General features: G+C 37.0%; 1 protein-coding gene across 1 annotated transcript in view; it reads right to left on the bottom strand.

Moving 5' to 3' along the window:
• Positions 1–929: 929 nt before the first annotated feature.
• The window catches only part of TMEM65 (transmembrane protein 65), a 46,558-nt gene continuing 33,554 nt past the window's right edge, over positions 930–13,933 (bottom strand). Inside the window, exons 4-9 of the mRNA XM_026841521.1 lie at positions 12,789–12,833; positions 10,601–10,668; positions 9,264–9,318; positions 8,033–8,075; positions 6,917–7,022; positions 930–5,385 (exon numbers count right to left, since the gene is read on the bottom strand). Coding sequence (XP_026697322.1) covers positions 5,290–5,385; positions 6,917–7,022; positions 8,033–8,075; positions 9,264–9,318; positions 10,601–10,668; positions 12,789–12,833 — 413 coding nt within the window. The 3' untranslated portion in view covers positions 930–5,289. The remainder of the gene's footprint in view (positions 5,386–6,916; positions 7,023–8,032; positions 8,076–9,263; positions 9,319–10,600; positions 10,669–12,788; positions 12,834–13,933) is intronic.

Raw genomic sequence — 13,933 nt, forward strand, 5'->3', positions numbered from 1 at the left:
TTTGGCAAATCTTACTCTTCAGATGTGTTTTCTAACCAGTGAATGGTCCCATTCAGTACGCTTCACAATCCACTGCAAAACAACCTATTTACTGATAGATAATATCAATACTTACACGTTTGGGAGGACTTGAACCCTCTAAGCAAAAGCATAAGGCCCTTTCCATAATCAATGATATATAAATAGGATACTAATAAGCACAGTATCAAGAATAGAACACAAAATGGACACAAAATGCATCAGGTTTGATGTCTTGGATAACTTTAATATTTCACAGCAACTTAAGTCTTTGCACACATACACAGAAGGAGCAACTCTTGAGACTGTGGAGCTGCATTCATAGCTGCATCAATATTTAAGTCAGTTGCTTAGATACCTATGGACTACTGAGGTGAAGACTGTTAAACCAGAACTATTTCCTGTCAGTTCTCTTCATGCTGATGCAAAAGACCTTATCTTGGCATCATCTACTCGCAGGATACTACATCAGCACACCACAGTCACTGTTGGTAGCCAAGGTCACTATTCTGCATTACATTCCTGAGGCTCAAAGACTGACCTGCTCAAATATTAGTGAATACAGTCTCTTGGGGGAGCAAGGGCTGGGCAAAGCTCAGATCTCTGGAAGGTGGCATTTGTTTTGATTGGGGGAGATAACCTTCCACAACAAAACAAGAAAACCCTTCTGCATTTATCTTAGCTGGCTTTTAAATTCCAAGTTTCCCCCAAATCCTCTGTCCCCATCCCAATACTGTATTGAAGCAACGCTCTGGATGCCAAGGGTCCTGAACGCTGGGACAAGGGTAAAACTTTAAAACAGGTGCTTGAATTTGTGTTATGAGCATATTAACTGCAACTTGTAGCTCTAGCTATTTTCTTAGCATGTTAGGTTAAAAAAATCCAGACATAAGAGTCTCAGAGCAGGATGATTAATTCCTCAATACTTTATTAAAGTCTTTAATTTATACATCACCGCTCTGTCAGCTTGTCACTAGACCATGTAAAACATCAGAAAAGAGGGAAACGTTGACTAGAAGTGTGATAGACTCTCTGAACAACATTAACGAAGAGTTCTACTATACAATGCAATCAGAATAAAATAACAGCCAACCTCTATGGGTTGTTAAAACGAGATGAGAGCATCCTTCCAGTACAGATGTTTTATTCACAGCACTTCTTTATGCACAGACATCCACAAAAGGGACTGACCAAGGAGTGAAAAAAGGTGAAGAGCTCCAAAGTCCAGGAAAGTTCAAAAAGTATTAGTTTGCATACAAAACCTCAGTTAGTTCCAGAAGTTCAAGTGCAAGTGGACTTCTGACTAATATTAACCACAAACACCACAGTTTACCACTGAAACATTTTAATTGTTTAAATCGCTCTCTTCCAAGCATGAAGAGAGAGAAGTACCACTCCACAGTCCTATCTCCTATGACAGTGACAAAGGACCACTTGCTTACAACTTAAATAATAAATTCCCATTTTGTATAACTGAGGCTGAATACCCACAGGATATTATTAACATTTGCCCTCCAGCATCTGGTCTAATAAAGAAACACAGAACAGCTTTGCTGTAGTACAAAAGTTTACAGAAAGTTTGACAATTTTAACGACAATACAAAATATGTTGTCGGAATTCAAATAATTTAGGTAAAAGTATATGAATGAGAAAATATTGGCAAAAAGATTTGGGTAACTGTATTATCAGATGCATGTTCTTTGTCCTAGAGATAACATACAGTCAAAAATACATTTATATTTTAAATTACAATAAAAGACAGCATTTTAAAATAAACACAATTTCAGGTCTACCAGCCCTTCAATGAGAATAATTCCTATTAACACAGAACAAACTGATAGAATAAAGAAAAGGAGCAATACTGAAGTCTCTGAATAAGCCTGTAGTGTTTGTTTTTCCTTTTATTGAGGAGGGAGAAGACAAAAGAAAACAAAAACGAGTGTTTCGTTAGTGCTCTCTCCTCAGTGTTTTAAAAAGTGTTTAAAAAGTATTTTAAAAAGCAATCAGAGCATCAGGGATTACTTTCATCCATATACCCCAGAAAATCCTACCCTCCTTGAAAGGAGACAGGGCACAGATCTTCCCTGCCACACAAAGCAGTACCACATCCACACAAGAGTGGACCCTGCAGGCGAAGCAAGCTAGCCCTACTGTACTCAGGGTGGCAGCTTGACCCCAACAAGCACTTTCTCTCAGCATCCAGGTCCACTATTCCTCTCAAATCACTAATTATTTCTTCACATTTGTCAAATACCGAACCCCCGGAAGTCACCATTTAGATTATGGTATCAGACAACAGCCTGAAACACCCAAGATTTCTTACCATGTGTCACTTGCCCTCAACATTTTTGTGGTCAGCTAAATATTTTAACAAGACAACATGATTAATTTCTTTGAAGATATTTTAGTTCATTAATTCTCGATAAAAGCATTGGTTGCAGTACAATAGTTTGACATACAGAAACAAAACGTACTCAATTTACATGCACAAGCTATTTAACAACAGTACATGGTCTTTCCTATTGCCATTATAAAATGAATACTACTATGACAGATGACACAGCCGTCCAATTGTTCTCATAAGCTAAAAAGTGATGAAAACAGTGTTCCAGTTGGTATGATAGCAAAGAACAGAGGTTTGGCCACTTCTTCCAATGAAGATGCCAGTATCATAAAGGGAAACAGTGTTGGAATTACTGTAAAAACAGCTACAAAAAAAAGCTATGCAAAACTGTTTTGATGTGTGCTTCAGTTTAAAAAAAAAACAAAACCAAAACCAACACACATGAAATATTTACAGCTTTGTATAGAAACATACCAGAAACAAAAGTAGTGCAGAGGAAGAAAAGTTAAGAGTTTAAGGCAAGACAAATGTGTGGATGGCTAAAAAAAGACCTGTCACTGAAGTACTGTAAACCAGCAGCAATCTGTTGGGGAAAGAGTGCATAATTTTCTAGCAGGATTGGGTTTTGTGTTTCATTGGTTTGGGGTTTTTTTTTGTGGTTGGAGGGTTTTTCTGTTGGTTGTTTTTTCTTTTTTTTATAAAGCTTCCAACTTTGAAAATGCAAGCCAAAACACCCCTGCATTTGTGTTCTATGCCTGGCTGAGATCTCTTTCAGTTTTACAGTTTGGTCCAGATTCTCATGGTTTAATGTACAATGTACAGTACATGCTACTAGGACTACTCACAGCAAGTTTTTAAAGTCTGCTTTTTAAAAACCAGATACAACACTGTCATTTTCATTAAAGGTTGATGTCAAGATTCAGTACTGCTGTTAAAGGGCTCCTAGCAACGAGAACAGAGAAGTCAGATTTATGACCATGAGATAAGCAATGACCTCTGTAAGATGTATATCTTACAGTAAGACTTTTCCTACAGCAAATAAGTGTCATCAGGGAATTTTTCTTTTTTTATTTTTTTTTCAAATATTTCTTTCTAGGTTTCAGAAGTGCTAACAATTCCAGCTATAAAAACTTTAAAGTGCACTGGCTGTGCCTCTCTTCTTAGCATCTTTTCCAAATTGTATTCAAACAGGTTAGAAACTCTCTCCTCTAATCGACAGTTACCAGTTTAGCATTATGCTACTGGCAAGTGAGATCCCGAAATATGAATATTCAATAGTTGTAATTAAATTTATTCATGACCATATAAAAAAAGCACAGTTACATATGACTGAACTGCCAGATCTATAATACAGCAAGACTGCCAAAATAAAAGGCAGAAAAGGAAAAAGGCCGCAAGTCTCTTTTTTTGTTGTTTAACTAATTGTCTCACAGGAAAGAAAAAAAAAAAAGTAGCAAGTCTTAAACTTAAATACAAAATTATAATCTGCAAATCAGGTCCTCTAATCCAGACTGGTGGTACACTTTATTTCAGCTGAACCACCCATTACAACCTTGCAATGCAAATTTATTTACAACTCACTCATACCCTGGCCTTGTCCACCCAATCAACTATTCACACTTTACTTTAGGAAGAACAATTAAAAAAAAAAAAAAAGTTGTTTGTGGTTTTGAAACAGTTGGTCTGAATTCTTTAATACCACACTCAAAACTCAGGAACACAAATTTAAGGATATCTCAAACTCAATTCTCAAGATACTGTTTACAGAAGAAAAAAAGAGGCATGAATATGGAAGTACAGAAGGTGTTAAAACACACTAAAAATGGACCTGGTAAAGAGCCTACACTGGAAACACTTACCTTGTCAAAGCATTAAAATGATAATCTCAGAAGACAATTCAGAGACACTTAGTCAGAATTATGAAAAAATGCAAACTAGACTGTTGTAGATCACCAAAATATCTAATCCAAAGGCAGTGCAAAATGATGGCTGGTGAGGGGGCAACCAGTTGTGGCAGGTGCACCCACCCAGTGAAAACAGGGCTTCCTGGCCGCTGAAATGTAGCAGCCACTGATTTCTCTTTTTGTGCCCTTGTTCTCAGGGCTTTATGGTAATTGGGGCCCTCAGCCAGTAAGGGCTGACATTGACCACAGATCAGACTTGGCTCAGGTATAAACGGAGTCCCCTGGGGAGCCATTTTGAGCTAGTCCCTCCTGGATCATTGCACTGTGGTCAAGGATTCTCCCCTTGGGTCAGAACGCTGCCCAAAGAAATTCCCTGAGGTTGAAAGCCCTCATTTTCTAGGTGAGTGACCAAGCATTTTGGATTGTCGTTAAATCCTAGAAGTCTGCGTGGTGATAGTTTTTGTTCTCCTCTCACAGACACATGAACCTGCTGTTTGTTTGCAGAGTGCTGGTCAATTGTGTTGAAATTTTATTTTGTTTGTTATTTATTCATTTTGAGAGCCTCCACAAAACCAGTCATCTTGCAAAGCGAGTGACTTCAAATTACTCATCACTGACCTTCTCAATAATCTGCATTGAAGGACCTGATGGACAGCAGTGAAATTTTTGTCATGCAATTAACTGTTAAGCAACCAATATGCAACTCGAGTGATACTGTCATCCATAGTGGATTATTACAGTAAAAATCCATTAAAGAATAAGATCAAAGGGGAAAGTGGTAAACATCAGTTGCCGTAAGTGAAAACACTTCAAAAATTTACAATTAAAAGTTAAATGATATCTTATAAAAAGAAGTACTGAACACAAAGCCACAATAAATTAGTGTTTCCATAAAACGACATGCTGAAGGTTTTGTTCCCAAGTCTATACATTTTTTACTGTCTGTTAATTCCTAAATATTGACAGCATAATTGAATAATTGAGGTACAGTAGTTTACATTTGTATATGTCTTGTAAAAAGGTTAATTTTTTTCTTCCAGTTTTTCTTCCTCATCACCAAAGAACAACAAAGGAAACATTCCTAAAATGCAGCCAATGGTCACTCCAATAGCTTTACCCTAGAAAAAGGAGGAAAAAATTAAGTTTCTCATTGATCAGTTGTTAACCATTTGCTGTGGAGTACCAACACAACCAGGAAAACAGACCCTTTGTTCTAATTTTTGGTTGGGAGCCACATTTTTCTTAGCATGCAGACTAGAAACAAAATCTATGAGAGACACACAGATATGACAAGGTTAGAAACAGCACATGCTGTGATAAGAGACATATAAAGACAAAAATTTTGAATAAAGAAGGGAATGACCCAGAAGGAGATGCACAGGTGGAAGGGAGGAGACAGATTCAAAAGGATTAGAAGGATGGTCAGGATGACAAGGAAGGAAAAAAAAACCACCACACACCACCCACCCACATTTTGGGTGCAACTATAAATGTATCTGCATTTGATAATGCAAATTATCAAAGTCAGGAACAAGGAATTTCTTGGAAACATGATGGCTTGTAAAGACACAAGGCAAAGACTTAAAAAAAAAAAAAAAAAGATTAGAAAACATTTCACAATTGACTTAGATGTGAAAGTCAAGAGGAGAGAAAGAACTAACACAGGCAACATCCAAACCACATCACCAGCTGTAGGTGGATAGTGTTGAGAAACTTGAGACAGTGGGTAAAAAAGAAAAAATGCTAGCATACAAGTGAAGATGCTCAGAAGTGCTTTCACAGAAAAGTGAATGAACTGCAGTGGAATGACAGGCTTTTGCCACAGACTCAGCTTCCACCAAGATGACTTACATCAGACAGACTAGAGGGCAGCCCACTGACAACATGCCAATTCTTTCCCACTCAATGCTTTGACCTATCACTGCTAAAAGCAGACTTTTTCCCCCCCCAACTTTGTTTCAGCAAGTGTTCTTCTCCCCTTAAATCTACAAAGATACTTCTCCCCATGAAGGTTCATTCTAGGAAAGTGAAAGAAATATCCGTTTCTTTACTCAGTTTCTTATAATATTTCTTTAATCAAAATAAACTAACACTCTCATTGCTAAGTGGGATTGCTTCAGATGTTTAAATGTTAATTAAGTAATCATCCTGAAAATTAATCTGCAAGGTGAGTGTCCCGTAACTGTAAATGCAGACAGTGAATATTACTCAAAAGTTAAGATTACCCAGGGGAAAGCTAATTTCACATCGAAGCTAATTTAGAATATTAGAAATGAATACATGCTAGCACAGGTATATGAATAGCAAGAAATTCACAAATAGAGTATAGGAGTAAACCACTAAGAGGTCATAACTTTCAAATAAGCTATCTTATCACAGTAGCCAGAGTTCAACCCAGGTATCTGCATACAATACATAAAGTCACTGCTGAGACATCCATGTTACTAGTCATTCAAACCACCCAAGGCCAAAACAATCCAGTCTCATGATGCTCCCTGACATAGGCTCACAACTAAATCTTCCAGGAAATGGCCAAAATGTTGGTGGCTATTAAGTATTTAATGGCAAAAGCGGCAAAAAGGGTTTATCATGTATTGCTTTAAACAAAAAAGGCTCCATGCAAACAGTGCCGACCTACAGTATACTCACCAAGTGTGCACTGAGACGTGTTTGCCACATATCAGCTTGTTTGGGTGTCAGATCAGGGATTGACAGACCCAGCCGTGAAGCTAAAGCTTCTACATAACCTGCAAGACTAAGAACAAGAAAACAAGTACAAATGATTTTGGATCTGACAGTATCGTCTAATACAGATTTTGAAATATCTGAAGTGCTTAACTTAAAATTAATAGCTTCCCCTTCAGCTTACTGGTAAAGCCACTGAGAGGTAAATATGGGAAAGCATTCAGACTTCTGATGGTCACATTTTGCAATGTAAGGTAACTAATCTTCTCACTGAATGAATAGGCAATATTTCCAGAAAAAAAATAGCAGTGAGACACAACTGTTGTGTCCATTACTGCATTTCTGCAGAGCTTGTAAGTAACCTTTACTGGAGGGAAGGTTACACACACACACGAGTTAGTAATAAGCCTTGTTATCCGCAGAAGAAAAGAATTAGAGGGAAGGTGGGAATAAAAGAGGCATAACAGACAGCTTTATTTTCAGCTATTAGTCAGAAATTTTCTTTTAAAAAATAGTCAGGTGTATCTATTTATATCAGAAATAGGTATGCCTAGATCTGAAGACATTACAGATACAGAATTGTTTTATCTGAGAAGGAAATGTCTTCACATCTAGGCATAACAACCTGAGGAGGTATATTAGGTATATTCTAACACAGCAATATAGTACATCACGAAAAATGTATTTTTCCATTTTGTATTTTAATGAACACACTTTTTGTAGAAAAAGTTCTAATACTTCCTTAAAATCAAGCATTACTTACAGAAGTACACTGAATCAGGTTAAATGCCAACCCCAATTTTATCACTTAAAATACATAATACTGTAATAGCAGGAGTGTTATTCTGCCTCAGAACTACGGCACTGCAGTTTTAACCTCAACAAAAATCACCTAATAGTTCAACTTTTCTTATGAAGGACAGAATACATTTCTACAGTCATGTAGCTTACTGAAGCAAAACTCAGCTAGGAAAAAAAATAAAACTATTTCAGCAGTTTATATATTTTAGTTCAGTAGCACCAACAGTGTTTGCAAGAGAGAAAAAAAAAAACATATACTCAACACAAATTCAGACATACCCCAGTCCGGCTAAATCTGAAACAAGGTTTCCCAAAGCTGCAGCTGGAGGGAGGAATAAGGAAGAGAATGGGAGAAGGCAAAATATTATTTTAATTACAAACAAAATGGGAGAAGGCAAAGTATTATTTTAATTACAAACAAAACCAAACAGTTCCTCTCTCTTTTCTCAGTACTTATAGCACTAGAAGTAAGCTTCTTTTAGAGTTTTTCTTCTGACCTTTTCTTCTGCAGTTTGTAATAATAGCAGCAGACTAACAATAATAGAAGAAAACTTGAGAAATATCAAAAAGACAACACTGACGCCTGGAAATCAATGTAACAACTTTTCAGATCAGAGTTAAATATGGCCACACGCAGTTGTCAGTTTTATACAGCTAAAGCTGGACACCAAGCAAGGCTTTCCAGTGCCTGAAGAGGCACAGGAGCAATGGAAACCAGAGGAGCTGTTACACTCGTATGTAGCTTTGATAAACCTTCCAACATATCCATGAACTGTGTCAGTTTAGGAATAAATACTGTACATATGATTAAATAAAGTTACATGATTTCACAGCAGATCTTACCGAGATAAGCTTGCATGTGACTGTCTTGCATTGCAACAGAGGGCTACAAATTTCCAAATTAACTTGTTCTGCTGTATACATTTTCATTTAAGCTCTCTGCACGCTTTCGAACAATGCTGCACCTGCAGTTGGTGCACCCATGAGCAGGCTTTTTCCTCTGACATTGCAGAGGCACCAAAGCTGCTGAACAGAGCTTATCAGTTTTGGCCAGTGCAGGAGTAGGGTGGTGCTTGGCCTTCCCGTGGTATCACACAGAGGCAGAGAAGCTGCCAAGAACACCAGCCAACGCAGTAAAAGGACACCAACACTGATCTTCACATAGCACTGCAAGCAAGCAGCAACTTACAAATATGTATAGAAACACACATAAATATCAGACACTAGGGAATTTAGAGCAGTTCCACTACAGAAATGCAAATACACTTTGCCAAGCAACCTAGGATCTGAACTTTTAGATTAAAACCAACAAGCTTTCAAAAGCTATTTGAACTGAAATTCCATTTCTGCAAATGGAATTCATCCTTGGTTCAACCAAAGATTGTTTCTTTATTAAGAAAGGCAGCTGCAAGCCCAAGGAAGAGCTATTTCTAGCCCTGTGGCCCACTTCCAGCCTAAAATATAGGCATGTACCATGTTAGTCTATACATACTGTATTTTTATTACTTGCCTGCCATAGTTGAAATTCCTAGGACAACTCCAATTGACAACTCTATTTGGGTTCCCTGAAAAATAAGAGTTTTCTCATTAAGGGATTTGGAGTTAAAATACATTATATTGAATTAATTGGTGAAAGTATTGTTTACCACTTAAGACTGAAAGGATAAATGGACAGTAATTCTACTAGATTTGCAGAGCTCTTACCCTCCTAGCATGTGTATTTCCCCCTAGGACAAGAGACTACTTCTGATATTCTTTTAATTATTTATATTGTTTTATAATGGCCACCTAATGGACAAAACTGTAATTCCTATTTCTGCACACCATTTTCCCCACTGTAATTCTTAGCTGAATGCATAGCTTTGAATGCAAACTTCTACAAATACTGAGCAAATAAAACATCGTATTATAGCTCCTTACTTTTTCAGTTGAAGAAACAAAATCATAGTGAACTGTACAATGGAACAGCATTTCAAGGTCCAAAGATTGATAGACAATGTGCATGAATTAAAAGACAACACGTTCCAGTTGAATGTAGGAAAATGTTTTCCACTGTGAGAACAGTTGACTATTGGAACAGGTTGCCCAGGCAGGCTGTGGAGTGTCTGTCTTTGGATCTTCCCAAGACCCACAGGATAAAACCACAAACAACTTCGTCTGACCTTAAAGCTGACCCTACACTGCGCAGGAGGTTGGTTAGATTAGAGACCCTGAGAAAATCCCAAGCAGGAGCAAGACTAAAGACCTCCTGGGTCCTGTGGTCCCTTCCCACCTGAATTATCCCATGATTAAGATCACACTGTCAATGATAGTTCTACACAAGGAACAGTATCTTTGGCCTTTATCCATCTTCCTGTTCCACTAGCCTATTTCATCTTCCAAATGAACAGGAAAATATCTCATAGTGTTACCCAGAAATGCCAGGCTATATCAGCACAAATCAACATCAGCACTAACATTGCCTGAGAACAAAGGAACACATCAACAAAACCCCCTAAGACTATTCACCAACACATTATAATCACATTATCATCAGTCAGTACAAAAAAACATATAATATTGACTACATGATCATAAATGTGTCATGCAGAACAAATTAGGAGAAGAAAAAAGCAAACCTCAATTCAGTAAAATCAGTTACAATATTGCCCTTAGAAGGAACAACACTGCATTCTGCAAAGGCTGAATAGAGCATGGACATTTTCTTTAAAAAAAGAAAAATTAAAATAGAAATTAGTGAGTCAATACAGAGGGAACAGAGTCTTCCTGAAGCTCTCATTTACTCATGTAGTACTTGTACAATATGAATTTTACCAACTCGATCAAGGAATTAAACAATGAACTTACCGCAGCGATCATAATTGCGTTATCCAAAAATCCAAACCCTACAAAAGGTAATGCATTGTGGAAGAACACTAAAAGAAATAAGTAACAAAGAGAAAAATAAATATTTATAAGGGAGTTCACTAGTTCACACGAACTACTGAAATGTCAGTCTAATACTGCCTTTAAGAGAAACAAAGACAACAAAGAAAATCCCTTTCCTACTACTTCTATTAGTGACCTTTTTATTTCTGACAAATTTGGTAAAACCTTCTGCTACCCCTAAGTGTTACTAGTGGCTTGTGAAGAACCAGTTACAACTTACTCTGCAAACACTTGTACAATTTTGGATGGAAGCCACTTATGCCTACTACTGCATAAGAGAAATATTTAAACCTACACAAATTTTGACACTATTTATTTCTAACTGATGTTGCAGTATCAATAAAGGATTGCTAAACTGTCTCAGACTCCCCACATTCTTTTCTTGCTCGAAATAAAGCCTCTTCCTCTGAAAGTTCCTCCCTATTCCTGTGCAAGAGCTCTATCTTCTTCACACACTCCTAAAAATTCATATTTTAAGAGGAATGCTTGGAGCTAAGCAGTTGTTATCAAAGCCCCTTCAGCTTAATCTGCAAATGCTAAGGTGGTTTTCACTTGTATGTCATACAGCATTGATTATCTCACTATTCAACTCAAACTTCTGTGTCTTGATTCTGTCTGGGCACTATGCTGAGAGCAAGTTAGACTTGAAGCTGCTCCTCAATATATTAAGACATCAAATGCCACCTTGTTTCATGCATTTTTTTCCTTTTCACTCCCAAAACTCCAAGTAAACCCTATTTAAAAATATTTTCTATTGCAACAACTTTGAATATACAGGTCTGAATAATTTCTAACAAGCACAGTGTTACTCTAGCATTCCCCTTTGTCCTGCTCCATTTTCTCTTTCAAGTTTTAGCTTGTAAGTTTCTGATGGCAATAAGTGTTGAATTTGCACAGCATTGCCTCCAGCTGAGTTTCAAGGTGGTAGCATCATAACACTAAATACAGCACTGAAGACAGACTACATGACTAAAAAAACAGCCTAGGAAGTCAGAACTTCTTGGGTTTTTTAACATTTTAGATGCATCAGCTATTTAGGGTTTTTAGGTTTTTTCCCCACTTCAGGTGTGACCAATAATTCCTGTATTTTATAAACTTGAGATGCAAACATATGAAGAGGAAAAAAAGAAAAGGGCATGAACCTCAGACACGTGTGAAAAGAAACTGGTATAAGTCCCTTTTAGGTTTACCTTGTGCAGACAGCAAGAACTCACAATCATATAAAAAAAACAGAGTCACACTCAAGAGGTCTTTCATGCTCAGGTACTGGAACATGTTTGGACTTCTGTAACTACTTTGTAAGAACACACATACCGTGTTAAATGTACAGGTAAAAGACTAAAGCACAGAACGTATGAAATTTGGAAAATTATTATTCTTTTTTTAAACCATCACAGGACAAAACTCCCCAAAATGTAAATAACAAAAACACACAGATGCCTAGCATTTTCAAAATGTGTGCATCAAACTCTGGAGCTACAAAGGGAGCTCAAATTCTTACTGAAGTTGATAGAATTTAGGATTCCATGGAGTAAACAGAACACCAGGGACCAAGCAAAAAACCCAAAGAAAAATGAGTGAAGATACCTAGAATAGGAAAATGCTCAACTAAATACGTTTGCTCACTGACAGAGTTTAAAAACACAAAGATACCCTGTTTTGGAAGCTAAATCTCAATTTGAATGACTATGGTATCATAAAAAACACCAAACCTATTCCTAATTTCTCTGCAATTTTCTCCCACTTCTCACTCCACTTAAAATATATGCGATAAGAAGCAAGTCATTAGTTTTAAGCTTAAACACAACCCCCCCCACAAGGTACTGCAGCATCAACACCACTCAGCTTACAAAACATTTGCTGCTGGCTTTAAACAGCATGGTCTCATTTGGGCTTTCTGTCCTACTTTCACTAAATGGTGCACATTCTCCAGCTGAGGTGTTATGAAAATAAAGAAGGCAGGGTGACTGTTAGTTCTTGCTTTCATTTTCTGTTACTCCATATGACAGTGATGAGGACAGACCAGCACTTGTAGGAGAAAGATGAAGCAATTTAAAGACAGACGGCACAAGTACTGAACCATATTCAACAAACATTCTTCTTTTACCATGTTTCAGTTGTCCTGGAGATGGTGGTGCAACCTCCAACTTCTCTAGAGAAGTCAAAACGAAATAAGAAAGTTAGCTAGTTCATCACAAATTCAATTTATTATATTATGAAGTGTTTACCAAATTATTAACAGGCAAAAAAGCAGTTGTGTTATTTAAAGGCTTTAAAATTTGAAGAAAAATGCTTTACATCTACATTTGTATTATTTTTACAAAAGGTAACATGATATTAAAATCTAAAAAGTCTTAGAATATTACAAAACTAAACTAGTATAGTGATTATGCAAAGTAACAGCATACATTAGAAGCCACCCAACAGCCATCTTTATTACTGAAAATTAGAAAAACACACTAAAATTAGAGAAAAACAGGACATCTAATAAGAACTGCATTTTAGTATTTGTTTTTAGAGGTGCTCTAGGCAGGCATCAGACAACCTTCTTTCCTCCAGAGAAAGTCTGAAAAAAAAGAAACAAACTCTGTCTTTTATGTTCTGACAGACTAGCGTGAGAATGAATGAAAAATACTACACTAGAGACCACTGATTTCAGTAACAGCAGATCAAGTTTTGTCATTTGATGCATGTTTCAGGTATCCTGGGTTCAAACCACTAAGAGCTTGGGAGGACCAGGACGTCACTCCTGAACATGACAGAACAGTCTGTAGGAATCTAATAGAGGTGATGCACAGATTGCAGCAACAGCTACCTACTTCACAGGGACAAGGGAAAGAAAACAAGCTACATTTTTAGGCTTTTTTGTTTGTGGTTTTTTTTTTTTTTTCTTAATGTGGATATTGAGCATAAGACCCCTTTTAAAGCAGAAAAAAAGTTGCCCCTGTATCTTCCAGTATTATGAATCCTGAGCTTTTGACAAGTTGCTTCCATACTATTGATTAGGTAACTTCTATAGAAAAGGATAAAAAATGGTAAAACATGACAGGAGTCTACAACACTACTTCAAGTACTCAGATTTTACTTGGTGCACCCAAGTACATGAAAAAACAATGCTGCCAACACAGCATTTGAGTATACGTCTGAACAGCGCAGACTAGAGTGAGTATCCCTGCATCCAAGTCACTCCTATATTCAAAGCTACTGTAAAGGAGAAACTGAAATATTCACTTAAATTAACTTTTTTTTTTT

Source organism: Athene cunicularia (assembly GCF_003259725.1).
Source record: "Athene cunicularia isolate RWA chromosome 2 unlocalized genomic scaffold, athCun1 chr2_part1, whole genome shotgun sequence".
In the NCBI taxonomy this organism is placed as follows: domain Eukaryota; kingdom Metazoa; phylum Chordata; class Aves; order Strigiformes; family Strigidae; genus Athene; species Athene cunicularia.